The sequence below is a fragment of the Amblyraja radiata genome, chromosome 31 (genome assembly GCF_010909765.2).
Source record: "Amblyraja radiata isolate CabotCenter1 chromosome 31, sAmbRad1.1.pri, whole genome shotgun sequence".
Lineage (NCBI taxonomy): Eukaryota > Metazoa > Chordata > Chondrichthyes > Rajiformes > Rajidae > Amblyraja > Amblyraja radiata.
The window spans coordinates 21087171-21114247 of record NC_045986.1 but is presented as its reverse complement, the minus strand read 5'-3'; the positions used below and the strand labels follow the sequence as shown (position 1 = coordinate 21114247).

General features: G+C 39.2%; 1 protein-coding gene across 4 annotated transcripts in view; it reads right to left on the bottom strand.

Annotated features, from left to right (window-relative positions):
- Nucleotides 1-2852: 2852 nt before the first annotated feature.
- Nucleotides 2853-27077, bottom strand: part of kif17 (kinesin family member 17) — a 36343-nt gene continuing 12118 nt past the window's right edge. For 3 of the 4 annotated variants that reach the window (XR_004416539.1, XR_004416540.1, XR_004416541.1), the window contains 10 exons: nucleotides 25801-25898; nucleotides 24211-24355; nucleotides 21543-21649; nucleotides 18804-18979; nucleotides 16856-17084; nucleotides 14272-14530; nucleotides 13217-13287; nucleotides 9867-9984; nucleotides 5855-8941; nucleotides 2853-4292 (listed from right to left, as the gene is read on the bottom strand). Coding sequence is in view for 1 of the 4 variants with exons in the window: in XM_033048064.1 (XP_032903955.1) it covers nucleotides 8733-8941; nucleotides 9867-9984; nucleotides 13217-13287; nucleotides 14272-14530; nucleotides 16856-17084; nucleotides 18804-18979; nucleotides 21543-21649; nucleotides 24211-24355; nucleotides 25801-25898 (1412 nt within the window). In the remaining 3 variants the exon portion in view is untranslated. Of the gene's footprint in view, nucleotides 4293-5522; nucleotides 8942-9866; nucleotides 9985-13216; nucleotides 13288-14271; nucleotides 14531-16855; nucleotides 17085-18803; nucleotides 18980-21542; nucleotides 21650-24210; nucleotides 24356-25800; nucleotides 25899-27077 lie in introns of those variants that run through there. The other variant, XM_033048064.1, reaches the window with a different exon arrangement.

The following is a 27077-nucleotide window of genomic DNA, read 5'->3' as shown; positions in this document are numbered from 1 at the left end:
CATAGAAAGTATACTACACAGTACATTCAACCAATGATATCTGAATCACTACTTAACCTAATCCCACCCCCTTGCTCATGATCCATGAGCCTGCAGATCACAACTCTTCAAGGAACTTTATTATTGTAGCAAGGATTTCTGCCTCGACCACCTTTTCAGACAGAATGTTCTAGATGCACACCATCCTCTTGGGGAGAAAATAATTCCCCATTTCTTCTCAAAACGGAGCTCCCTCAGCATTGACCCAAAGCAGGATGAAGTGTCTGCCCATTCTTACTGGTATGTGGTCGACTGATAATAGATTAAAATCCAGAGGAATTAGTTGTTTGTTCGGCCCCAAGTTTGTTTAAAAAAATACTCACTTCCATTCCAACCAGCTACTAACACATAACTTAAAAATTCTGGGTAAATTCAGTGGGTCAGACTGAAGACCAACTCAAAACATTGCCTATCCAATCCTTCACAGATGCTACCTAACCCACTGAGTTAGTCCACCACTTTGTGTTTTGCTAAAGGTTCAAGCATCTGCTGTTCCTAGTGTCTCTACAATCGCATAATTCTTTGCCCATCAATCCTTTCATTTTATACACAGAATTTCTAGAAAAGGTCAAAAACATCTGATCATGCAGCAGTGAGTTTATGACCCTGAAACTGCTTACATAAGAAACAGACCACCTGGGCAAATAACTCCTGGTGCCTCCTTATCTCCCAGTCCCTTAATCACCAATCTTCCATTTGGTTGCGTATGGAACTGTTGCAATTCTTCACTTCTGTATATCTTGTATGATTTTCAGGTGGAGGAACAGACACATTTAAGATCACAACATCACGAGTGACAACAAAATTACTTTGCCAGGTCTGAGATGTTATACAAGGATTCCTTTTCGGTCTATTAGCTCAAAAGCATGACGTTTCATCCTTTTCCCTGTTTATTCATGTGTACCTCAATATTCGAGAACACATTAATTATAAGCTCTCAACTTCCATTTTATCTGTGTTTGTGGCGTAAATTCATGTGCTTTTAATATATTGGAAAAGGAGTGTTATCTATTGTAAATCATTAAAATTATAAAAGATCAATAGCTGTTTGGGAGAGGAATTTACTGCATCTATCTATCTATCTATCTATCTATCTATCTATCTATCTATCTATCTATCTATCTATCTATCTATCTATCTATCTATCTATCTCTAAAACTCTGATCTTGTGCTCTTCCGGTATGCATGGTTTTTCAATTTGCGCAAAAACGGTACGCGATACGTTACTCACCGTTCTCCTGTGCTGCGAGTGCAACTGTTTTGTTTCGATTGGTTGTATATTGTAAAAGTTATCGAGGTTTAAAAAACGCGCATGCGCAAATTCCTTCAGTCAGCACCATGCAGATTGGTCTCTTCTGTCAGTCAATGCCACAGCCGGGACGGCGACGCCCCTTCCTGCCCACCGGCGGCGGCCTGTCCCGCCTCACTCACAAACTCCTCTCCCCTCCTCACAGTAGCTTGACTGTCATCTCTCCAAACACCCGCGGCGGCTACGGGGAGAGGGGAGGGGGGGGGGGTTCAATGGAAACCCAGTGGAGGCCCTGGTCCCATCTCTTTCTCCCTCATCACTCACCCCTCTCCCCCGCTGCAGCAATGGCGGTCCCATCTACCCGTCCCCCCGGGTCTGTCTCCTCCGCCGCCGCCGTTGCGGAAACTCACCCTCACGGCCTTCTTGGAGGCGATTTTCTCCACCAGCTCATCGAAACTCGTGGTGCCCATATGACTCCATCCCCCCCCTGCGGCCCGGCCCAGCAGCGACAGAGAGCAGGCAGAGAGGCGGGTGGGCAGGGCGGGGACAGGCCGAGCGACAGCAGCGGGTGATGGGCCGAGCAGCAGTAGCGGATGGTCGGACTGGACGAGGACGGGCTGAGCGGTGGCTGCGCCGGAGTGGGCAGAGAGAGGGAGGGAAAATCGGGTTGCAGGGTGGCCGAGCAGTTTGTGCCGAGTTTGAGTAACTCACACACACAGTACAAACTGGTCCAATCGTTAAGTCAACTGGGTCTAAACCACAGCTAACAATGAATGACCTGTGCAGGAAGGAACTGCAGATACTGCTTTTTATGGATGGAGGGAGTGACTGAGGGTAGGGGAAAGGAGACGGAGAAGTGAGGGAGGGATTGGGGAAGGTGAGGAGGAGAGGAGAAAGAAGAGGGAGGGTGAAGAGTGGGAGGGGGTGCTGGGGGATATGGGGAAATGAGCCGTGCCTGCGCAGTTGGGGGCTATGTGTGAGTGGTGCAATATTGCATTGGAGGACGGGTTGCATTGGGGGAACAGGTGAGTGGTGGAATATTGCGTTGGGGAATGGGTTGCTTTCGGGGAGCAGGCCTCCAGTGTGACAGGGACCCAACGGGTCCCACTTAGTCTAGTAAACAATAAAAACAAACACCAAAATGGAATTAACTGGATGACTTGCAGTCCCCAGTAGCTTTCCTTTGATTTTGTCGTCGTGCTGAGAACGCACTCCTCATTAAAGCGAGATTAGCCATTAGTGTCGAGTGGAAACTATCTTGGAGTCAGTTTACATTGTAAGAATTTCCATTGCATAAATTGGGAGATCTTATCCAAAGATTGTTACCAGAGATGTAATCAGAACTTGCACTACTGACTGATCCTTTCTCTGGAGACATTTTCTATGTGTATCAGACGAGCAAAATAACATTATGTTTTGATTTCGGTTTTATTTATAATTAAGTTTAAAGGAAGATCCTTTCTGATGAACTAAACAGCTGCTGAAGAACTACCCTTAAAAATAAGTAACTAATGGAGATCATAAAAGGATGCAATAAGACATTAGAGATGACAATCAGTATTGGCATTTTTATACAAATAATTTACATGCAAATATACAAATGTACTTATTACACTTCTTGAGAAATTACTTAAAGTAAGATTAAAAAGCAGATCTGTTAAGAAGCATACATTGTCCAACATTTATTTTGATTTTCTGTAAGCATATACAAGATGTAAAGAAAATGTAGAAAACACAAGTTTACTCTGAATTTTTGCAAGATTAGTGCCAACATTTTTAAGATGCAAATACATTTTTGAGGGATGATGACCAATGTCAGACAGGACACAGCTCAGCCGAACCTTACAAAAGGGGATTCCATTTGAGGGTTTTTATCAGACATAGGGCCCAGAGATCTGAGGACCAGCAGTCAATACTTTTCCTTAGTTCTTTAGCGAAGAAATCTAAGCACTGACAAAGTGATTCACTGGGAGCATCATCTGTGGCTTTATTGCAGGAAGGAGATTCTGAGATCTCTTGGGTTTGGGTTAACCTGATGCCAGTAAATTGTTCCAGGGGATTATAAAATTATGCATAGCAGGGCATAGTTTCACTTTTCATTGATCTTTGTAAGGATTTGCTCACTATTTTCCCATTTTATTGAAAGAGTGTCCATGTTTAAGGATTAAATATATTTAATTTAAGAAAAAAGTGTAAATGATAAGGAATGCTCCAGGTTCTGGGTGTTGAACATCTACAATAACACAAGAGTGCCCCCTGTGGGTTATTTGCCTTCAAACTTCAAGAGAGTCAGGAGCCTATATGTGTCATATACTCTGAGACCGGAACAATGAAATCCTTACTTTGCAGCTTTTAAGGGCACGTTAAGCACAATATACAATAAATTATATTATTTTAGGTAAACCAGACCATGATGGTACAAGCCAAAGTACATAGTATAAATTTGGTAATGCAAAGTCTACATTAGTTTGGTGCTGAGGTAGTAAGAGTTCTGGTTAGGGTGGTGCAGGGTGGTTGATAGATGAAGTTCTTGAACCTGGATGTAATGATTTTCAGGCTCCTGTATTTTCTTCCCAACGGCGAGATGAGAATGTGACTAGAGTGGTGTGGTTCTTCGATGATATTAGCTGCTTTCTTGAGGCAACGCTTGATGTGGATCCCTTGGATGGTGGGGAGACCATGATGGACTGGCAATGTCTGCAGCTTTCAGCAGCCTCCTTCATTCCTGAGAATTCAAATTACTGAGCTGGGCCAGTTTGCTCTCCATGGTACATCTTTAGAAATTCAATAGACTATTTGGGGACTTAACAAATCTCCTTAAACCTCTGAGCAAGCACAGGTGTTGGTGAGCATTCTTTGCAATTGCTTCAGTGTGCTGGGCCCAGATCGCCAGTGTTATCTACACTAGGAACTTGTAGCTGTTGACTCTCTCTGCCGTCATCCCTTCGATGAATACAGCTGCTCTGTCCCTCCGCTTTCCTTTCCTGAAGTAAACAATCAGCTCCTTAATGGAATTATTAAATGTAAGTTACAATTGTTTTTGGTTATAAACACAACATCTTAACAGTATACTTAATCACAAATATGCATACAATGTTGTTCACTAGGAACATAAGAACAAATGTGGCCATTTAGCTCCATCAACTTGTTCAACTGTTCAGTGCCATCGGGATTGAGATGTGATGTAACTCCATATATTCACATTTGGCACTAATCCCTTGAACAGAAATTTATCAAATGCAGATTAAAAATTAACAATCCACCCAGCATCAACTGCTTTTTATAGAAGAAGATTCTAAATGTTCCTTAACTTTTTTATTCTCTATGGCAGATAGTGCTTCTGCTGTGTGGAAAGGCATGGGTTGATCAGGAATGGCTTAGCTTGGTTGGACATCTTGTCTGATGAATTTCATTTGTGTTTTTTTGAGTAAGTAATAACATATATCAATTGGCCAGTATGGTTGATGCCATCTTCATGGGCATTAGTAAGGCCTTTGTAAAAGTCTCACATGGAATACTAGTCCAAAAGATTCAGAGTCCATGGATCCAAGGTAGTTGGCAAATTGGACCCAAAATTGGCCAGATAATAGAAGATAAAGGGAGATAATAGAGAATTGCTTTTTCGATTGCTTCTCAGGAATCTTCTGACCAATTGCTTACCACAGAGGTAGGTCCTGGGACCCTTACTGTTCATTATGCATGTTCACATTTTAATTATGAACGTGGGAAGTATAATTAGTAATTTTACAGAGAGCACAGAATTGATGGTGTTGTTGATAGTGAGGAAGAGAGTCACAGAATGATATTAAACAGATAACAAATTGGAAACAGCAATGGTGGATGGAATTTAAACCAAATAAGGGAAACATGTTACATTTTTAGAGATCCAATAACGAAGAACATACACCATGAATGGTAGGGTTCCACGTGATATTGAGCAGCAATGGAATCTTGGGGTAGATTAACATAATTTCCTAAAGGTGGCAGCATGGAAAAAAAAGGTGATAATGATGGCAAATGGGATGCTGGCCTTTCATCAGCTGGGCATAGAATATATGAGCACGGAGCTCATGGTACAATTTTCATAACAGTTTGGTTAGACCACAGCAGGAGTATTGCATGTGGGTCTGGTTGCCACAATATAGCAAAGATACGATTGCATCTAGTTTAATTTAAACCTCCAGTTTAAATTCCATTTGGAATATTTTGGAGGACCAAGAAACCAAGAACCAAGAACCAAGAAAGACAGCGGATATTCTATAGACATACTAACAGCAGGAGATAGAGAAACAGATACGTAGTCAAATCACAAAGAAATGCACGGATATATATTAGTTATAGGATTATATTAGTAATTATAATAGAAGCGGATCTTCCTCTCACTGCCTCGAGGGCAGAGTTGAAGCAGTTTCATTCAGCTTGCAATTGTTATCTGTGTAGTTTTATCCTACACCACATGCAGATGAAATAGGGAAGGCTGAATAGATTTGGTAACTTTATAGGATTCACTGTAACAGTATTCTAAATCCATTGTATTCTTTATCCAAAAGACTAAAAAAAACTTACGTTTCTCTTTAAACTTTATTCTGGATATTTACAGAACAGCACAGATACTAAAAACAAAACAAATAATTTAGTTCGATTAACATAATACATAAATTAGTTCTGTCATGAATACATAGTATAAGATTTTTTTTACAAATTTATGAGAACAATTATGCTCATTTCCGCCTAACCTTATTTTACATTCAAAATAACAGCATTTAAATTTCATTCACCAAAACTTATACTCATCTCTCATTATTTAAGAAAAACAGTCCCAATTGAAGGATTGTTAGTTATATTTCTGATATTTTTGTCTTCAAAAGCAAACCTTAATAGAATTTGATTGCTTTGTTCAACTTTCAGTGTAATTAATTAAAAAAAAATATTTTCCTGCAACTTGAATGTTCACATATACTTCTCATATTCCAATTCCTAGCTGCAATTTCTTCCTACCTAATTTCATGGACTCATGGACGTTCTGAGGACCGTCCCAAATGTATCAGCAACCACCAAATCTGCTCAAGCACAAAGTACAGAGAGAGAGAATTGATCCAATACCCATTAAGCATTTGCACACATGCTCATGGGGTGTTAATACATTTAATTAGCCATTCCCTCACCTGGAGAGCTGTGACCAATTATAAAAGTCTAACATCTCTGACTTATTTCAGGTTAGCTAACGCAGCTATCTGCTCTATTTGGCTTAGTATGAATTTTGGGCAGTGAGATTTCCTGTCAAACCAAGCTTGAATAATATTTGCAAATCAATCGGTTCAATCAAATTCTGTACAATGTATTCAGGGCAGGGGACGGGGGACAAGCTTGAGATGTTATTCCTGCATCGGTACAATCTGAAGTCAGGCTCTCCAAATTATTCTCTGGCCGAGTGTACAGATCCATGGATGCCAACTTCCCTAAGCACCTCACCTTATGTGACAATATACTGTTTCACTGAACAACACAGTGCCAAATCTAATGCATATTCCCATTCGACATCCACACAAGAATAATTGATAGCAGTTTAGCTCAACCTAAGGCCACTAAAACTAATTTTGTCACTCCAAATTCACCTCAGCTGAGATTTATTAGATTAAACTGATGATCAAATTTAGGAACCTAGAGTTCAGTGTTACATTATACAAAATGTTTATCTGCAAAATCTATAGTTGAACCAAGAAACAATTATTGGAATCAAAGGGGAACCCAGAGAGTGACTGACTGTTAATTTTGAATGTAAAATGCTTGTTTCTGTTTATCTGCTTCAACAAGTACAAGAACACAGTGACACCAATTACAGCCAAGAGTGATATTTGCAAAGGGTTATGCTATCAGCACTATTTGTGTGACATTACTAAAGGCAGCAAATAAGCAACCAGACTCTCTGCTCCTGTTCACTGAAGAAATGCAGCAGACGGCATTGACATTGATAATTTTTGTATTCACCAGCCTCAATATTGTGAACATTACCCTGCTGTTCAGGCTATATCTTTATTTTTAATATAGGTGCCAGTTTCAACCAGCACTTTTGATTCCATTAAAACAACATAATTTGCAGGACTTCCACAGTGTTTGAAATGTGTGAAAAGTAGAATTGTTTACAATGATTTAACAGGTTTAAGATACGTTCACAATTTAACCTGAAACAGGGCAGGACATCAGTAAGAGACACATAAATTAAGTAGATTGGATAATGAAAGAAAATACAAATGGAGCTCCTGGTAAAAGATGTTGGATTAGAATACTGCAGTGCATTTTAATGTCAAAACCATGAGTATAGAGGCTGAAGAGTTTGTTGAAGAAAGTTCAGACAAACTATAGGTCATAGTACTCCTATTAAAGAAAGTGCAATAAATTTGTGTCTAGAGGCTAAAAGCGAGGTGGAATTACCTCATTACCTTGTTCTTTTAACTCCTTGTAAGGCTTTGTGCATTTATGTGATGTAAAAATAAATCATTGTTTTATCAAGTGGGAATCTATGGTACATTGCGAAACAATGTTGACTATGTTAAAAATATTTCCAGATATGGGAATAATATTAAAGTGTTGGACAACATTTGGAACAATAGACACATTTCAGAACCTTTTTGAAATTTGGCTGCTTTATTACTCAATTAAGTATTAAAATTTGAGTTCTTAGAGGTAATGACGAAGGTAATCATTTATATTATATAAAGACAAACTAAAGAGAAAGTCTTGAAATTTAAGAGACAGTAACTTGATCAGACATGCAGACAACTGTCTTTCCAGAATTTAAAATTACACAAATGTCTTCAGAAAAGTAGGGAGAAAATAAGGTGCATCAATTCAGTTATTAATCATTGAGAGGGAAATGGAAGTTGAAAAAGTGTCTGGTTTGAAAGAATAAATAAAAACAAATCAGGATTTCTTCGATATAGTGGATTGTGATAAATGGGTTCAAGTAATTAAAGAGTAGTATGGGAGTTGAAACAGATTATTATAATAAACAATGATTTGGTGACATTCGGAACTGATAAAATATGCTTTTGATGATATGAACTACATGGAAAATTGTCATCAGTAGTTTAACGTTATATATATTCAAATTATTGAAGAATAGCAATAAATAACATTGTTGTATGCTGCTTTGGAACAGCCATTTGTTGCATTAGAGAACAGTAGGATACAGGTCGCAATGGTGAAATAACAGAACTTCTCTATTACAGACAAGCATTTGTCAGGAGGTTCGAGTAAGACACTATCTCACAAAAATAAGCCTTGGAACAGTAGCATTAATTTTCTTGGACACTTCTGAGCAGTTGGTGTTACATCAGCATTGGTAGAAGCTCATGCCAGAATGCTGTTTGTAGTAATAAAAGCATAAGGGAGAGAAAATATAACAAATACCTTAAAAACAATACTTTATTGTAACCTTTATGCATCAGGCAATGTCCATGAAAGGATTGTTTTTGTTTTTCTTGCGTTTGGTTTTGGCAGATGGCGCACGTAGTTCCAGTGATTCCAAACGGAAAGGCCTTGGCGTGGGCATATCAGGCGGCTGGGTTGGAGACACTGTATTTAGATTGGAGACAGCATGGGAAGGTGACCCATTGTTAAGAGATACGCTATGCACTGACGTCTGTGTATGCACTGTTATAAGAAACAATAGAACAATGTGAAAAATTGCATGATACATTATAATTCAAAAGTTTTGTAAACATACCAATTTAAATAATCTCAGCTGATCATAAGATCATATGCCAGATTAGTTGCAAGTGCAGTATTCTTAGCTAAATTCTGTATGATTTACTCATTCTAATGTCAATCAATTAATATAAATCTGATCTCACACAAACAATTCGTAGAATAGGTATCATGATAAGCATTTAATTCCAGATTTGATTGCATTTGTCACAGTTAGATTTCACTTTTAAGTTTCTGGACCAATTGTAATTTCAGCATCTCACCATGAGTTCACTCACATTCAAATCAAATGGTTGATAAGATGTAAAGTGAACCCACTTAAGGCCCATTTTAACTATTGAGCTTTAAATACTGATAAACATTGAATAGCAACAACCTGTTCAATAAATTAAAAAACGGTCAATCCTTTGACTATGGCAGACCAAACAGAAACATTATGGACACAGGACTGGATACTCACTGGACATTTCGGGTCGAGACCCTCAGACTGATGAGGTGGCGTTTCAGGTAGAAACCAGCCTGAAGAAGGGTCTCGACCAAAATGTCGCCTATTCCAAGCTACTCGGCACGTATTCAAAAAAAATTAGGCCAAAATTCTCAGATTTCAAAAGACACCCACATCAGAGGTTTTGAAGACTGCTTTAATGCAGAATAATGTAAGGAATATTAAAACAAATTTTGCAGTTGTGATCATTGAACCAGGACAAATCCTTCCATTAAAAGCAGAAACACCATATTTTGTCCACATTTGCTATCAGACCTGCACAGCTAACTCCTGACTTGAAATTTGATATTTCTGCTTATATGGAATAATGTTCATACCTATATAATTAGTTTAACTCCTTTAATTGTGAACTGTCATGATACTTACTGAGACTTCGAGCAGGATCCGTATTCAAGATCTGACTGGCACGCTTCGACCTGAAGTAGTTGTTGGCAATATTCTCACTATCACTACGGTTGAGCATTTGTCTGTAACGATCTTCTTCCTATAAATCAATCAAAAACATTTTCATCCAGAATGTGCATGATCCAGCAGCTAGTTTGGTTCAGGAACCCTCAGAGATAGAAACCTGGACCATCTCTTTATTGCCGGGCTGAATATATTGAACTCCGGGCTCCCGAGGTTATGGAAGACTTCAGCAAATCCGCCCTTGTGCAAATTCTCCATAGATTTTTAAAGCATTTTTCAAGCCAAGAAAGTTTGAGAAATGCAAACATCTTCAGGAGTTATTGAATAGGGGTAACAACTAGTTAATTAAAAAGAAACCCGTCTTCAAAAGAAAACTTTACTACAGTAATCAAACAGATACATTGTTTTTAAGGACTCATCTGCTGGTTCACAGCAAGAGATCACTTAAGAAATTTTGTCTGGAAACTAGCAAGACCAATCTCTTCCATTGACACTTGTCAAATATTTTATCAAATCAATGAAAGGCTATTGAAACCAGGATTAGATTTTGGGACATTTCGATTCTGTACCTTTGCAACTACACAACAGATAAATGTCACTGTTAATCATTCAAATAGTTTGTTTGACTTGGAAACCTAGTTTACCAACAATTCTCAGGATGGAATTAGAAACATAGAAACATAGAATTGGTACATAAGAGGCTTCCTGTACTTCAAATATAGCATCACCAATCTTAATACCAATTCCCCCATTCATCAACAATCCTTGTTCTTTTTTTTGTTTCTCACCATCATACCATTCTCTTGAATATAATGCAAAAATAAAAGCCAACACATCCTCCACCCTAAAACATATTAATAAATGGAACAATGCCATATTGTGTTAAGCATAATCACCCTTGTTCATTAGGGTAGTGTCTCCCTGGTGCATGAATTCAATTTTTTTGCTTATTCTAATTACTCTGGAGTGTCAGGCCAGTGGCTGCAGTATGAATCAAATAAAGTGGATGTCAATTGGATTCATGTGGCTACTTTCCTGTCCTTGTGGCATTCTGCTTCTGCTTCTCTCCACTGTTCCTGGAGGCAACCGAAATACTTGCACATAAAGATATACTCATTTAAATATTTCTATTGCGTAGTATCTGAAAGCAAAGGTGCTTGCGCTCTTCTGCACATCGGTTTCTTTACTTCTTCTTAGGCTGTCCCTCTTGATGTAGAATGACCTGCTTTCATTCTAGGATACAAGGCCTGATTTGTTCTCTAAGGTGGATATAGTAGAGATCATGACATAATTTCCAGGAAATGTGGGGAACTCCTGGAAAATATATTTATTCTTCGTGCAATATAAATAAAAAATATGATCTAGTTTATTTAGTGCTGCTTTTCGAAAGACCTTGTGCATGAAAATTGTTTGTTCGATTTCCTAGATTACTAAAGTGACTAAAATAATCTGAAATGTTGAAATTTAAGTAATTCTGAATGTCTGTGTGTCTAATATCATGCCTTGTCTCCCTTTCTCCATGTACTACAGTGAATGTGAATAGTAGTGTACTTCCAAAATTTAGATTCACAACTTCAAATAATGAAACTTCATGAGCATCGGCAAGAGCAGAAAACAGTTCCTGATTTTCATCATCTTTAATTTATAATTCATCCTTCAGTATTGAATAAGATTGCTTGAGTAATATTTCATTTTCTTCAGCGAACTGATGAGAGCTATTGATGATAATACATGACATGGCATTCATCAGCGAATTGAGTATAGAAGTTGGGAGGTCAAGTTGCAGTTGTATAAGAAGTTGGTGAGACCGCATTTAGAGTATTGTGTTCAGTTCTGGGCACGATGTTATAGGAAAGATGTAAAGCTGGAATGGGTACAGAGATTTACAAGGATGTTGCCTGAGCTATAGGGAGAGGTTGAGTAGGCTGGAACTTTATTTCTTGGAGCACAGTAGGGTGAGGGGTGATCTTATTGAGGTATATAAAATCATGGGAGGAATAGATCAGGTAGATGCACAGAGTCTCTTGCCCAGAATAGGTGAAATGAGGACCAGAGGACATAGGTTTAAGGTGAGAGGGACAAGTATTAATAGGAATCTGAGGGGTAAAATTTCGCACAAAGGGTCGTGGGTGTATGGTACAAGCTGCCCGACGAGGTAGTTGAGGCAGAGACTATCCCAACATTTGAGAAACAGTTAAACAGGTACATGGATAGGACAGGTTTGGAAGGATATGAACCAAACGCCGGCAGGTAGGATTTGTGTAACTGGGACATCTTGGCCAGTGTGGGCAAGTTGAGCCAAAGGGCCTGTTTCTACACTGTATCACTCTATGACTTGAAATAATCTTCTTCAGATGTAACAGAAAAACAAACCATTATAATGGGCCTGTCCTTCTTAGGCAATTTTTCAGGCGAGTGCCTACGACTGTCAAGTTGCTGGCTGTCACCTGAAAAACCGGCAACTGGAACGGCGACTGTCAGTGTGGACACACACACACACACATTGCTTTCTTCACCAGCCCGTTATGCAGATGACGTTTCAGGTCTGGACCCTTCTTCAGATTGATGTTAAAGAGTTAAGTAATTATTTTGAAATACATTGTGAATCGTTGAGCTGTTTGAACTAATCACAATTAATAAAGAACTATAGTTATTAGACAAAATTATTGACTGGTGTGTTTTATCATGTGCTGCATTTCATTGGCAACAATAATCAATCAGACGTTTCATCCTGGATGGTGCTGTGTTTCTTGAGTTGGTTGGATCTGCACGTATCCAGGCAAGAGGAGGTTATGTGCTTTGCCGATATTGGAAAAGCTTTGGAAATAAGGAGGTCACTCCTTATTGAATACCTGTCAGCTAATTTAATCATAAGGCTGGTCTAATTACATCCAAAGTTAATAATTTTGATTGATCAAAACTCATTCTTCTGCTTTAATATTGTAAATGCTTAAACAGAATTAGTCTCAACTAAATTAAATTAAATTAAATTTCTTTATTTATATAGCACATTTTTAGTCAACTTGCATTGACCCCAAAGTGCTTCACATAATTACATTCACACACACAGGCAAAGGTGGGTGAAGTGTCTTGCCCAAGGACACACACGGGCAAAGGTGGGTGAAGTGTCTTGCCCAAGGACACAACGACAGTATGCACTCCAAGCGGGATTCGAACCAGCTACCTTCCGGTTGCCAGCCGAACACTTAGCCCATTGTGCCATCTGTCGTCTTGATGTCGTAACTAAGCCGAAGGTCAGGTTGTTCTAGCTGTCGGCTGAGTATGATCAATTTGAAAATAATTCTTACCATTAAGTAATCTCCAGTATCATTGGCAGAGACTCTCACCCCTTGCTTATTTGATGCGGTGCTGGAGCCAGCTGAAAAATATCAAATGGTTAAAAGATATAATATGTAAATCCCAAATAATTAAAACCTATTTCAATTTAACTTCTGATCTACGTAGTGGTAAAGCACTTGCATTTTTTCACACCTTATTACAAATAAATTTGTTCCAAACTCTCTCCAATGCAAGGTGGTCATACTCAAGCTGTCTAGAGTCTCTAGTAACTTTTAATTTTGACGTCAGATATGAAGTACATACAATAAAACTCTGCTTATTCACAAACCTATGACTCAGAAATCCCAATGCTTATCAGGTGATGTTTGCTGCCTCACTTACATTCACTGGGAGCCCAGATCCTGCACTCTCTTTCAAATCACTGGTATCCTGGTTCCCATGCTTTAAAGTTATCTGGTTTATAGAAAGCATACTGTTTGGTTACAGATATACCATAGAAACCATACTGTTGGGTGGCATCACAGCTTAGTTAGGGAACAGCTCTACACAAGACCACAAAAATTGAGGAGAGTTATAAATGCAGCCCAAACTATCATGTAGACTTGACTTCCCGCCATTAACTCCATCTACACTTCACACTGCCTCAGGAAAGCAGCCAACATAGTCAGAGACTTATCTCACCACGGCTATTCCTTCTTCCATCTGGCAGAAAGTACAGAAGCATAAAAGCATTCACTATACTCAGAACACAGGAACAGCTTCTTCCCCTGCGCCATCAAGCTTCTGAATAGTCTTTCCATAAGCTAAGGTGCTGTCCGATTCACCTTTACCCCATTGCGGACATTGAACTTTGTCTAAAAAACTGATGCGCTACAATGCTGAGAACTATATTCTGCACACTGTATCTTTCCCTTTGCTCTATTGTACTTGAGTGACTTGATTGTATTTATGTATTGTATCTGAATTGTTTGGAGAGCATGTGAAACACAGCTTTTCACTGTATATCAGTGCACGGGACAACAATAAACCTGAACTTTTAACCCAAATGTCCACTACCACTTACCAGACGGAAGTGTAATCTTTTGAAGAACTGTTTCTGGTAGTTTCCAGCAACCACTTTCTTCATCCCAAACACAATCCCGTTTTATTTTGTCTATATTGCTGTAGTTACATTCTCGCCGAATTAAAGGCTGGATTCTTTCTAGGACTTGCTGCAGTAGAATGTTTTCTCGCTCCTGCCTCCTTATGGTAGACAGGTAATCAATACGCTCAAATTCAAACTCAGATTGCAGATCAGAAATTTCTATCTCAGCAACCGTTAGCTTAAATAAAATGAATGATAAATAGATTAATAAATATCCCAAAGTTCTGCTTATCAGACATTATTACAAATATGGAATATGGAATAAAATGAAATTAGACAAGTTCATGAAGTGAAAAAAAATACTGTTTGATAGATTAAGATAAAGTAAGATAGAGGGGAGCCATTTTATGAGTAAAACAATCCTCTGATTCTGTAGTGTAACTTTTGTCACATTTCATTTCAATGTAACAAGGTTTGTATGAATTATGGGATTTTCAAAATTATGTATCTTAAGATCCTAAACCCATCTTTTTCCATGTTATGCTTTTTGAATAGAGCAGATAGAGAGAGATAGAGCAGAATATGTTTACCAAATCCAACACTCAACACTTTTACAGCACTTTCGGACGGATGCAGGAACAGAGTGTTATATTTTAAATATTTTTAAGTGTGCATGATGGGTACACTTTAAAACCACCAAAATTTGCAGCATTTCAGAAACCTGGCTCAAATTAACTGTTTTCAAGCAAGTTGATGATTTTCCAGACTTTCTGAGACTCAGCAGTACTTTGATGTAGAATACACCGGGTTAACTGAATGGTATGAAATAGTTAATGAAAATATGGGGGTCCTTGCAGCAAACATGAGTCATTAAAAACTGCACCAGAGGCCAAACAGCACCTCAATGAATGCCACAGTGAACCAACCAATGGTATTCTGAAGATGTACTTCCCAGTGCCTGAAACAAAGCTTCACTTCACACAAGCTGTAATCTACAGAATAGTCATGTGCAATTTTGTGCAAGAATGAGGCTTGGAAATGCAGACAGAACAAGCAAAGAGCTAATGTCCTTCTTGGATGATTCAGAGAGAATGGTCGAAGGAATGTGATAGGAGCAGTGCACTTTTTGCTGCTCAAATTGTTGCAAATGATGTCAGGGACAGAGTTGTTAATTCAGGATTACACCAGTGTATGCATGAAATCTGAAATACAAAGGTTCATCTACCAAGTCTGAAGACCAAATATTACCCAGAACCTAAAAAAGGTCACACTCACGGTCTAGCAACGTAGCCATAAATGCCTAATAAATAAATAAAGTATATATTGTATTGTACCTGATCAATTATAACTATAATTTATCAACTGCATCACTACCAGAAACTACAATTATGATTTTCATTAGAGGAAAAAGGCAATAATAGTGTATGAAGGAACTGCAGATTTAAATCTGCTGGTTTAAACCGAAAATAGACACAAAATGTTGGAGTAACTCAGCGGGACAGGCAGCTTCTTTGGAAAGAAGGAATGGATGACATTTCAGGTCAAGACCCTTCTTCAGATTGATGTCAGGGGAGAGGGATATACATGGATAAGGAAGTATCAGGTGTGAAAACAGGCCAAAGGGAATGAGGTTCAAGGAAAATGTAGAATAGATCATTGTTAGCTGGGAGAAGGTAACAACAAAGCAAACAAAGATAAAATGTAGTCGGAGACAGTAAGACTGTTCAGTGATCTGGGAAGGACGAGGGATGGAGAGAGAGGGAAAGCAAGGGTTACTTGAAGTTAGAGAAGTCAATTTTCATACCGCTGGGGTGTAAGTTGCCCAAGCGAAATATGAGGTGCTGTTCCCCCAATTTGCGCTGGGCTTCACTCTGACAATGGAGGTGGCCCAAGACACAAAGGTCAGTGTGCGAATGGGAGGGGAAATTAAAGTGTTTAGCAACCGAGAGATCAGGTAGGTTTAGGCAGACTGAGCAGAGATGTTCAGCGAAATGATAGCTGAGCCTGTGCTTAGTCTCGCCTATATATAGGGGTCCACACCTGGAACAGCGGAAACAGTAGATAAGATTGGAGGAGGTGCAAGTGAACCCCTGCTTCACCTGAAAAGACTGTCTGGGTCATTGTACAGAGTCAATGGAGGAGGTATAGGGACAGGTGTTGCATCTTCTGCGGTTGCAGGGGAAAGTACCTGGGGAGGGGGTGGTTTGGGTGGGAAGGGACGAGTTGACCCGGGAGTTGCGGAGGGAACGGTCTCTGCAGAAAGTGGGAAGAGGTGGAGATGGGAAGATGTGGCTAGTGGTGGGGTCCTGTTGGAAGGGGCAAAAATGTCGGAGCGATGAGCTGTATGCGATGACTGACAGGGTGGAAGGTGAGGACTAGGGGGACTCTCCCAGTTACGACTGGGGGGAGGGGGAACAAGAGCAGAGTTGCGGGATATTGAGGAGACCCTAGTGAGGGCCTCATCTATGATGGAAGAGGGGAACGCTCGTTCCCTAAAGAATTAGGACATCTCCGATGCAATAATAGTTTTAGATTAAGGGTATATTACAAAGAAAAATATTACCTTTCTCTGCAAGTTTTCAATATTTTTGCTTTTTGCGCGAACTTCATCTTGAATAGATTCATAGACATTGATCAAGATAGTAGGATCATCCCTGTCTGTGTGTTTCAGTGCTTCTGCAAGCTGATTCTTCCTCTCATCAGCATATGTCTTGCGCCGTTTCCTTTTCTCCTTCAGTTCTGTATTTTTGGCTTGTTCTCCCCCTACAACCTCATTCTCCAACATCTTCAGCCTACAGTGAACAATAGATAATTTTGTTAACACATCTTGCACAAAGGAGTTGATGTTAACATTTGGTGGCCAACTATTGGTGCACATCGGCTTACGGCCAACATATAGGATGAAGCAGTGGCTGGTATTTGAGACATCAGCCTCATTTACATCAGGCCAGTGTAACATGAGGTGTGAAGAAGACACTAGTTAAATAGTAGATTGGGAATAGTATTTATAACAATTATAGGGATAAATATAACTACATTTTGTTTCTGCATCACGCATGTTACCATTGGTATAAAACAGCACTTCTACCAATATGAAAATTGGGATTGCTTTTGATGCTCAATAGCCTTATGAACAAGCCCTAATGTGAATATTATGCATTGTCTATGGTAAACAAATGAGCAATTATTCCAAATTTACATAATTTCACATTAATACATCACTAACATTTTTGAATGCCTGATCACTTAGCAAAATAGACATTCTCTGTTCTTGATCAATTATAACCACAATTTATCATGTAGGTCATTGAGCAATATACTACCAGAAACTGTTTAATTTTGCATGCTGCAAGAAACTTAACCTTTTTGCTGAATATGATCGGCGCATCTTTGGAAGATTTAACTTTGTTAAACTCGTTACGTGTCCTGCAAACATATACAAGCAAAGACTGCTTGATATGCACACCAATGTTACGTAGTATGCAATGTAAGTTTTTTAATTACTTCCATCAACTTAATTTGCACAATGGCAAAGGCGTTTTCACAATGACGCAAGTCTTAGTAGAATTGTGAGATCTCTTCTGAATGCTTGAGCAAAACAAGCTTTACCACACACTTCATTCTATCAATGAATCAATTTTTGGGACACACATATTAACCTGCCTTTAAAGGTTTAAAAAAAAGGAACACAAATTGCTGGAGTAAACCAGTGGGTCAGGCAGCATCTCTGGAGAGCATGGATGTGATGTTTTGGGCCAACCTGTTGTCTTGTTGATGCTGCCTGATCCTCTGGGTTATTCCAGCACTGTTTTTTTTTAAAGTCAGCATCTGCAGTCCCTTGTAGCTCTGTTTTTAAAGATATTCTTCGAATATTGGCTATGATAAAGAACTTCTTACTTTATGTAGACCCATGACATAATTTACATCCACCTGAAGAGACAAACATCTCATCTGAAAGATGATACTTCTAACCATGTTATGTTAGGATTCCAAGCCAAAAATGACAGCGTAGCTGGCACAAGAACTACGCATTACTTTTTTGGAGAAATAGTCAAAGATTTTTTTTTTAATCCTTTGTTTTGAGTGGTCCCTGTATCTCCATCTGCTGAGTGGTGATCAAAATAAGAAAACTGTGACGATTACAAATTAACAGGGCAATGCACGGAAATTATTTTTGTGGTGGTGTACATGGGAACATAACATTAAAAAACAATCCACTTAAGGGGAGATCATCTTTTCACACCAGGCGATAATTCAGTGTTTGAACAATGTTCTCTAATTACACCTGGAAGAGAGCTGTAGTTGTTTCGGCTAAAATGTTGTATAATTTTATACACATAACTTCAGGAGTAATAAGTATTATTTACATAATAATCCCGTTGGCTGTAAACAGATGAGACAGTAAATCTCTTCCAGGAAATTGAAAATGCTGCAGATAATCTATACATGCAAAATTTTCCAAAATAAATGCATATTATCGAGGTAATAATGGCACGCTTTGCAGAACAGACCTTGCAAGTACCTCTTCCTGGTCTAAGGTGGCAGGTGACGAAGCAGCTGTAGAATATTCCTCTGCAATTTCTCCCTTTACTAGAGGCACTTCAAGAGAATGCTGCTCTTCATTAGGCTCCGTATCGTTCCTGTTGCTTGTGTCTTGTTGAGCTATTTCAGGCTCTGGTTCTATCAACTTGAAACATTTGATAATAAAACCAAATTATTAGAGCAATGTTTTGTATTTGTCAAGAAACATGGTTCATTAATTTCAAATTTTAAAAATACACCCAATGTAAAAAATTGTAAGTTCTTCTATCTTATTTCACTGGTTGGTAATTGGTAAAATATTTTTGTTACAGACGAAGGGATTGGTGATACATTCATAGACTTTAAACTCTCCACGACTATCTGAAGTTGGGGGTACTCTAGTTAGATTCATAGATCTAAACAGCACAGAAACATGCCCTTTACATAGAAAATAGGTGCAGGAGTAGGCCATTCGGCCCTTCGAGCCTGCCTGATGGCTGATCATCCGACTCAGTATCCCGTACCTGCCTTCTCTCCATACCCCCTGATCCCTTTAGCCACAAGGGCCACATCTAACTCCCTCTTAAATATAGCCAATGAACTGGCCTCAACTACCCTCTGTGGCAGAGAGTTCCAGAGATTCACCACTCTCTGTGTGAAAAAGTTTCTTCTCATCTCGGTCCTAAAGGATTTCCCCCTTATCCTTAAGCTGTGACCCCTTGTCCTGGACTTCCCCAACATCGGGAACAATCTTCCTGCATCTAGCCTGTCCAACCCCATAAGAATTTTGTACGTTTCTATAAGATCCCCTCTCAATCTCCTAAATTCTAGCGAGTATAAGCCAAGTCTATCCAGTCTTTCTTCATATGAAAGTCCTGACATCCCAGGAATCAGTCTGGTGAACCTTCTCTGCACTCCCTCTATGGCTATAATGTCCTTCCTCAGATTTGGAGACCAAAACTGTACGCAATACTCCAGGTGTGGTCTCACCAAGACCCTGTACAACTGCAGTAGAACCTCCCTGCTCCTATACTCAAATCCTTTTGCTATGAAAGCTAACATACCATTCGCTTTCTTCACTGCCTGCTGCACCTGCATGCCTACTTTCAATGACTGGTGTACCATGACACCCAGGTCTCGCTGCATCTCCCCTTTTCCTAATCGGCCACCATTTAGATAATATGGGATAATTTGGCACCACTCGTCCATGCTGACCAAGACGCCCCATCTATTTGTCGCATTTGGCATTTAGAAACATGGTGTCATTTAGTTTAATTAGCAGTGTAAGGCACCTGCACCATTGGTGATTTCTAGGAAACCGTAGACGAGAATCTATGAAAAATGGCCTTGTTTAAAATAATATGGCCATGGGCCTAACCTGCCATTGTGTCATTGGACCAGGCTCTAAGAGCTCTTTTTTTTTAAGGCTATAACATTCTTATATAATTGTATTTGCCTTCCATTTATCTTGGACTGGACTATTTAAAATACAGAGGCATCGTTTTTAAGACTATTTTCCCCCTCTTATTCCTTCATTAAATTGCTAAATGAACAAGGTATCGTTATCATCACTGGACTGTAAACAAGGGCCCCAGTTCTTGTTTTCCTTTCCAGATCCTGTATCTGGTTTGATTTTGGACAGGACAAAAGAAATGGCAATCCCTTGTATTCATTTGTCATTTTTTCTTGAATGGAGGCCATTTGACCATGTCTATGCTAGGTCTAACAGCATACCCATCACTTCCATTCTCCCGCAACTTATTTTCTACACGTGTCTATCAACCCTCTCCACCCCGATTCACCTGCCACCCACCTATATTGGGGCTGATTTACAGTGACCAATTAACCTATGAAATGTGGAGGAAACTGGAGCACCCAAGGCAACGAACATGTTTGCAGGGAGATTGGGCAAATTTCATATAGACAGTATCTGAGCTCAGGATCAAATCTGGGTAACTGAAGCTGTGCAGCAGCAGCACGAATTGTTGAATTTCCAAATCACTTCCTTTAGCTACAGTTCTGAAACTGGCTGTCTTGAGAAAGGGAAGAAACTAAACTTTCTAGTTCTAAACTCTCTCTTCTAATTCTCTTGTGTCTTAACTCAGCACTGCAGCTTGGGAGATAACTATAGGGGAATTCCCTGGCATGTCCTGTCTCCATTTTACAGCACTGTTACTGCTCTGTAGCATGAGAGTAGTGCATTGCAGCTAGAAATTCATTATCAGACATTCAAAACTGTGACCACCTGTACAGTTTCAGAATTCAACATTGATAATAGAATATATGCACTTATAATGCACAGGAAATGCGAAGACATTGATCTGCATTTTAATTATCCAAGCTGTTGCTTTCCAGAGCCACATTAATAAATAACTTCCTGTATTATTGACATTTTATGTTCCTGAAAGGAAATAGCTTTGCACTTTCTTCACTACAAACCACTTACCACTACTGTTTAAAATGTATTAATACGGACATTAAGTACATAAACATATAATATAGTACAGATCATATCCAGTGGTTATATTAGAGTCAATTATGGCTTTTAATTCAACTTTATCTGGTGGTGTGATGAGAAATGGCCAATAAGGTGATGGCCATCTCACATTTCAAATTGGCTATTGGGGTATTCCTGCTTAAACCTAAATAATATTTCAACATATTAAACAGCAAAATGACTAATTGAAAGACAGGTGCATGTTTAATGCCAGTGTAATAATAATATTTACCATAGCAACATCTAGCTTCTGTGCTACTTCACTCACATCCGCTAATTCAACACTAAATGGCTGAGTTATCTCCACAGCACAAGTGCTTTCTTCAAATGGAGGTGCATCTAAGGAGACAAGATTTGTTTGTAATGTTATCAGTTACATAAGCTGTGCATACTATCACTCTAACAATTGAGAACCTTTATGTTCCCAAATAGCAAATCAGCATATTCTTTTATATTTCAGGCCAGCAATATTTTAGAACCATATCAAAATGGCGTCAACTTTTAACAGCGTACAGTTCCAATACATGCATAGGTGTGATAATAATCTCAATTTGTTCTGTGTATATTTCCAACAACCAAACAAAATCATATACCCAGCCAATGCTTTGCATCGTAATAGACTGGAATCTGAGTGGTAGGATAGGGTTAGTATATGGGTGATCACTGGCCAGCGAGACTCAGTGGGCCGAAGGGCCTGTTTCCGCGCTGTATCTCCAAAGTTTAAAGTCTGAGCAAACAACAAAGTGCTGGAGGAACTCAGTGGCTCAGGCAGCATCTGTAGAGGGGAATGAACAGACTGGTCAGAACTCTTTCTCAGACTAATGGAACAGCAGTGGGGAAAAGGCTGGCAAAGCCAGGTAGATGCAGGTGAGCGTGGGTGGGGATGGATTGGCAGTTAGGTGTAGATAGTGACAAAGGCTAGAGATGAAAAGGAGACAAAAGGATGCTAGTTACGAGAAGCAGTGAAATGTAAAGCAGGAGGGAGGAATATGTGTAGAAGCATAAGGAGGAGGGGAAAGGAATAGGGCGACAAGGTAGTGGGAGAATAGTGTGCGCACTGGGGGAAGTTGTGGGTATTTGCTGTATCTACTCAGTGTGTGTTTCAATTCAAAGTAACTTACAATTTCAATTGGAATGTTTCATTACACTCTCTGTTATTAATATATTCAGGCAATATTGTCCAATATTTTCATTAAATGGTAGGCCTCTGGGTAGTGTTGTAGAGCAGAGGGATCTAGGAGTACAGGTGCGTGGTTCCTTAAAGGTCGGTTCACAGATAGATAAGGTGGTCAAAAAGGCTTTTGGCATTTTGGCCCTCATCAGTCAGAGTATTGAGTATAGAAGTTGGGAGGTCATGTTGCAGTTGTATAAGATGTTGGTGAGACCGCATCTAGAATATTGTGTTCAGTTCTGGGCACAATGTACTAGGAAAGATATTGTCAAGCTTGAAAGGGTTCAGAAAAGATTTACGAGGATATTACCAGGACTAAAGGGTGTGAACAATCGGGAATGGTTGAGTAATAATAATAATAATAATAATAAATACTTTATTGATCCCCTCAGGGAAATTCAGATGTCCAGAAGCTCCCAACCAACAAACCCACAGATTCAAAACGAACGCAGACAGAAAATACATAGAATACAATGTGGACACTACCTGAGAGCAATAAATACTTAAAAAGACCAATAATTAACAGTTAAAAATTAATAATTGCAAAATGCAATCCCCTACAGCCTAGCGGTCCGAATTATAAAATCTAATGGCTGCAGGGGTGAAGGATCTCCTGAACCGCTCCGTTCTACAGGGCAGGGAGAGGAGCCGGTTGTTGTTCCGAGTACTCTTTTGACTCTCCAGAATTATATGGAGGGGATGCCCGGGGTTTTTCAGGATGACCTGCACCTTGTGCCTCATACGCCTCTCAAGCACCTCCATCCCAGAGTCTACTCTCCCCTCCAGCACTGAGCTAGCTCGTTTAACCAGTTTGACCAGCTTCCTATTGTTTTTTGCACTAATGCTGTTGCCCCAGCAGACAACAGCGTAGAAAATAACGCTTGCAACCACTGTGTTGTAAAACATGTGCAGCATATCCTTACACACATTGAAGGATTTGAGCCTTCTGAGGAAAAAGAGTCTGCTCTGGCCTTTTTTGTAGAGGGAGTAAGAGTTGACAGACCAGTCCAGTTTGTTGTCAAGGTGCACTCCAAGGTATTTATATGTCTGCACCACCTCAATGTCAGCCCCTGCAGCGTTGACCGGCTGAAGGGGGAGCTTGGACCTGCCAAAGTTAACCACCATCTCTTTAGTCTTTGTTGTGTAGGCATGGGGCGCAGGAGGATGAGGGGGTGATCTTATAGAGGTGTACAAAATCATGAGAGGAATAGCTTGGGTAGATGCACAGAGTCTCTTGCCTAGAGTAGGGTAATCGAGGACCAGAGGACATAGGTTCAAGGTGAAGGGGAAAAGATATAATAGGAATCCGAGGGGTAACTTTTTCACACAAAGGGTGGTGGGTGTGTGGAACAAGCTGCCAGAGGAGATAGTTGAGGCTCGGACTATCCCATCATTTGAGAAACAGTTAGACAAGTACACGGATAGGACAGGTTTGGAGGGATATGGACCAAGCGCAAGCAAGTGGACTAATATCACTCTACGACTCTATGTTTAAAATGAATTTAGATATTTAAATAAATATTAAAATTTGCTGTTTGTGTGCCCATCAAAGCATGTATCTTGGGAAATCCATCCCCTGCAGGTGACAGACTTCCTAAGTTATCTCAGAGTTAGTGTATGTGACTCCACATCAAGAATTGTGAAGTCTTGTTGACACATTCATCATTGGGTAGTGCACACAAATAATATTTACATTAAAATACTTCAAACCCTAACCCATGCAGCATACCAGTGGCCTTATCAATGGCTTCAACATGTGCCATCTTCAGTTCAAAAGAACTTCTTAGTTTTTCAATGTCTTCTTGTAGTTTCACATTGGACTTCTGCTCTGCTTCATAATCTGCTTTGATCTTTAATAACTTCTGCTCATATTCCTAAAGACAAATTCAAAATGAAATATTTAACGAAGGACATCTACTAAAATCTCATCATACCAATTTAATCTTGACATTAACAGTTAAAAATGGAAATACTTGCAAAACAATCATGCACTCTCTGGTACAGGGAGCTGCTACTCCTACACCCCATATACTTCTTACTTGTATCCTCCAATATTGAACCACTATTGTACTCTTCGTGAAGGTACTTCCACAATCTTGCTGTGAAGGGCGCTCCAGGATTTAGATTCAGACACTGAAAGAACTGCCAAGTCAAGATGGTGAATTTATAGGAAGTGGTGTTCTTGCTGCTCCTGCTTTTATTACAAATAAAAGTCAATGGAATGGGAATTGCAATTGATGTAGGATAGACAAGTAATTGCCGTGCATTTTGTGGATGGTACACGTTGCAATCATAGTGTGCCTGTGGTAGAGAGAATGAATGTTTAAGGTGATGAATGAGGTGCTATTCAAGCAAGCTGCTTCAGCCTGGTGTTGACTTTCATGAAATTTTCTTGGAGTTACACGCATCAGGCAAATTGAGAGTATTCCATCACCATTCTGACATGTCATGTAGATGGAAAAGGGCTTTGGGGTATCAAGACAAGAGTCACTCACTGCAGGAGACGTAGTCTCTGGTGGTGGACTGGCCAGGGTGTCAGCTTGCCCGATGGCAAGTGGGCCCCTGATGAAGTGGGGCCCCTATATCAAGTGGGCCCCTGACGAAGTGTTGTCCCTTTGTCTCCTGGCAACCAATATTTTTAGACCCAGTCTGCTACTGGTAATCTCTGTTCTGTTCTGGTAGCCACAGTATTTATGTGAATTACATTCATTGCTCACAGTGTTCTCTACATTGTAAAAACAAAACCCAGGTTGGATTATTGCTTAGCAGAACATGCCTGTTTAGTTTGTAAGGACTCATGAGCTTCCAGTCATTTTAATTCTCTATCCCACTCCAACACTGATCTTGTTTGCCCATTCCTCTTTCCCGTTACCATATCATGCTTCGTGACAAAGTAAAAACCAACTAGCACGCAGCAGAAGAGAAAAGAATCACAAGAATAGGATTAATAATCATTAAGTGAACAGTTTACATTTAATTTCACCATTAGTGCAGACAAACTAAAAACAACAAATGTTAAACCATCCCTATAACTGAGACTGCTACATCACTGATACTGAAATTTGGATGACATGATTTTTTGCAGCAGAGAAAATGCAAATCTAATTTTTGTGCCAATTTTTTTCATGTGTGGTGCTTATTTTGTTACTCCCATACAATAACTGAGAATAACTGCATTAAAACTTTGTCATTTCCCTTAGATGAATGAAAATGGTATTTTTGCCTGGATAAGCAAACAGCAGAATAACCTCTTACTTCAGGTCTCTGGGCATACAAACCTTGAGAATATATTTTAACGTTTGATTTGATTAATACAAACCTGTCTGATATTTTCTTTTTCAATTTCTATCTCAGCATGGACTTCAGGAGATTGACTGGTTGCTTGGGTATTAGTCATTTGGACATTACTTAGATAATCTGCAAAATCAAAATTAAGTTAATTTTACCAATAACTTATGATAGTGTAATAAAATATAAAAGATAGAGATAGGCAGTCAGTTATTACATCGTAATCCGTTAGGTCCTACTTTAAATCATTACAACTAATTCAGTCATGAATTATTAAGAGTTGAGTGCCATCTTTGTATGTAATGGTGATAAATTTATAAAGGTGATCGAGAGCAATCAGCATAAGGAAAAGTGGAAGGCTGCCAAAATAGGTATTCCATATTTCAGGACCACTCATATACTGTAGCCCACTGCTTTTCCAGTTGAGGTAAATTAACTCAGCACCCATTAACTTTCCTGAAATAAATATCTCTGCAGGAGTTTATTAAGCTATTTAGCCATGAAGGAGAGCTGTTCCAGGTTCCCATCTATTTGAACTTTGTTCTTTCTTTCGATTCTCCAAAATACAATGTTTCTCAAAACTTTTAACAAAATCTGGACAACAAAATATATCCAGCAAATGTTGGCATCTATTGTTCCTAAGAACACAAGAAATAAGAACAGGAATGGGTTATCCAGCCCTTTGAGCCTGCTCTCCCATTCATCGGCATTATCCCCATATTCATGTTTCCCCTTTATATCCAGAAATTCTCTGTCCACCCTCATACCTTTCGATATATTATTTCCATCAACACAGTCAACTCTCCTGCTCCTTCATAGTTTTCTTTGCTTTAAGGTGTTAAGATTCAAGTTTCACTGAAGACTATATCATTTCCAAACATCATGTCAAATTTTACCCCCACAGAGCCTATGACAAAGAGCCTATGATTATAAACCAACTATTTTCCATTGCACAGAATGAGTGAGCTATGTTTCTACAATTGACCAAAATTTCTAAAACGATATTGGATGAGGTGACGAGGAATACTCATGAATAAAAATATTATGGCTAATTAATGCCAAGAACAGGTTTTTAAATTTTTTAAATGTTTTAGATGAGATCTATTAGGATAGAACAAGTTGGCGAGAGAAAATATGACGACTTGTTGCAAAGAGTATTTAACTGAAACCAGGACAAAATTCCAAAAATAAATGTAAATATTAGACAGTTTTAATATGTACAATCAATGGAGTTGATGGAGCAACAGAAGAGCTGATTTATAGTCAAATCCTAGTCATGATTAACACATTAGTTATTAAGTGTGTAGG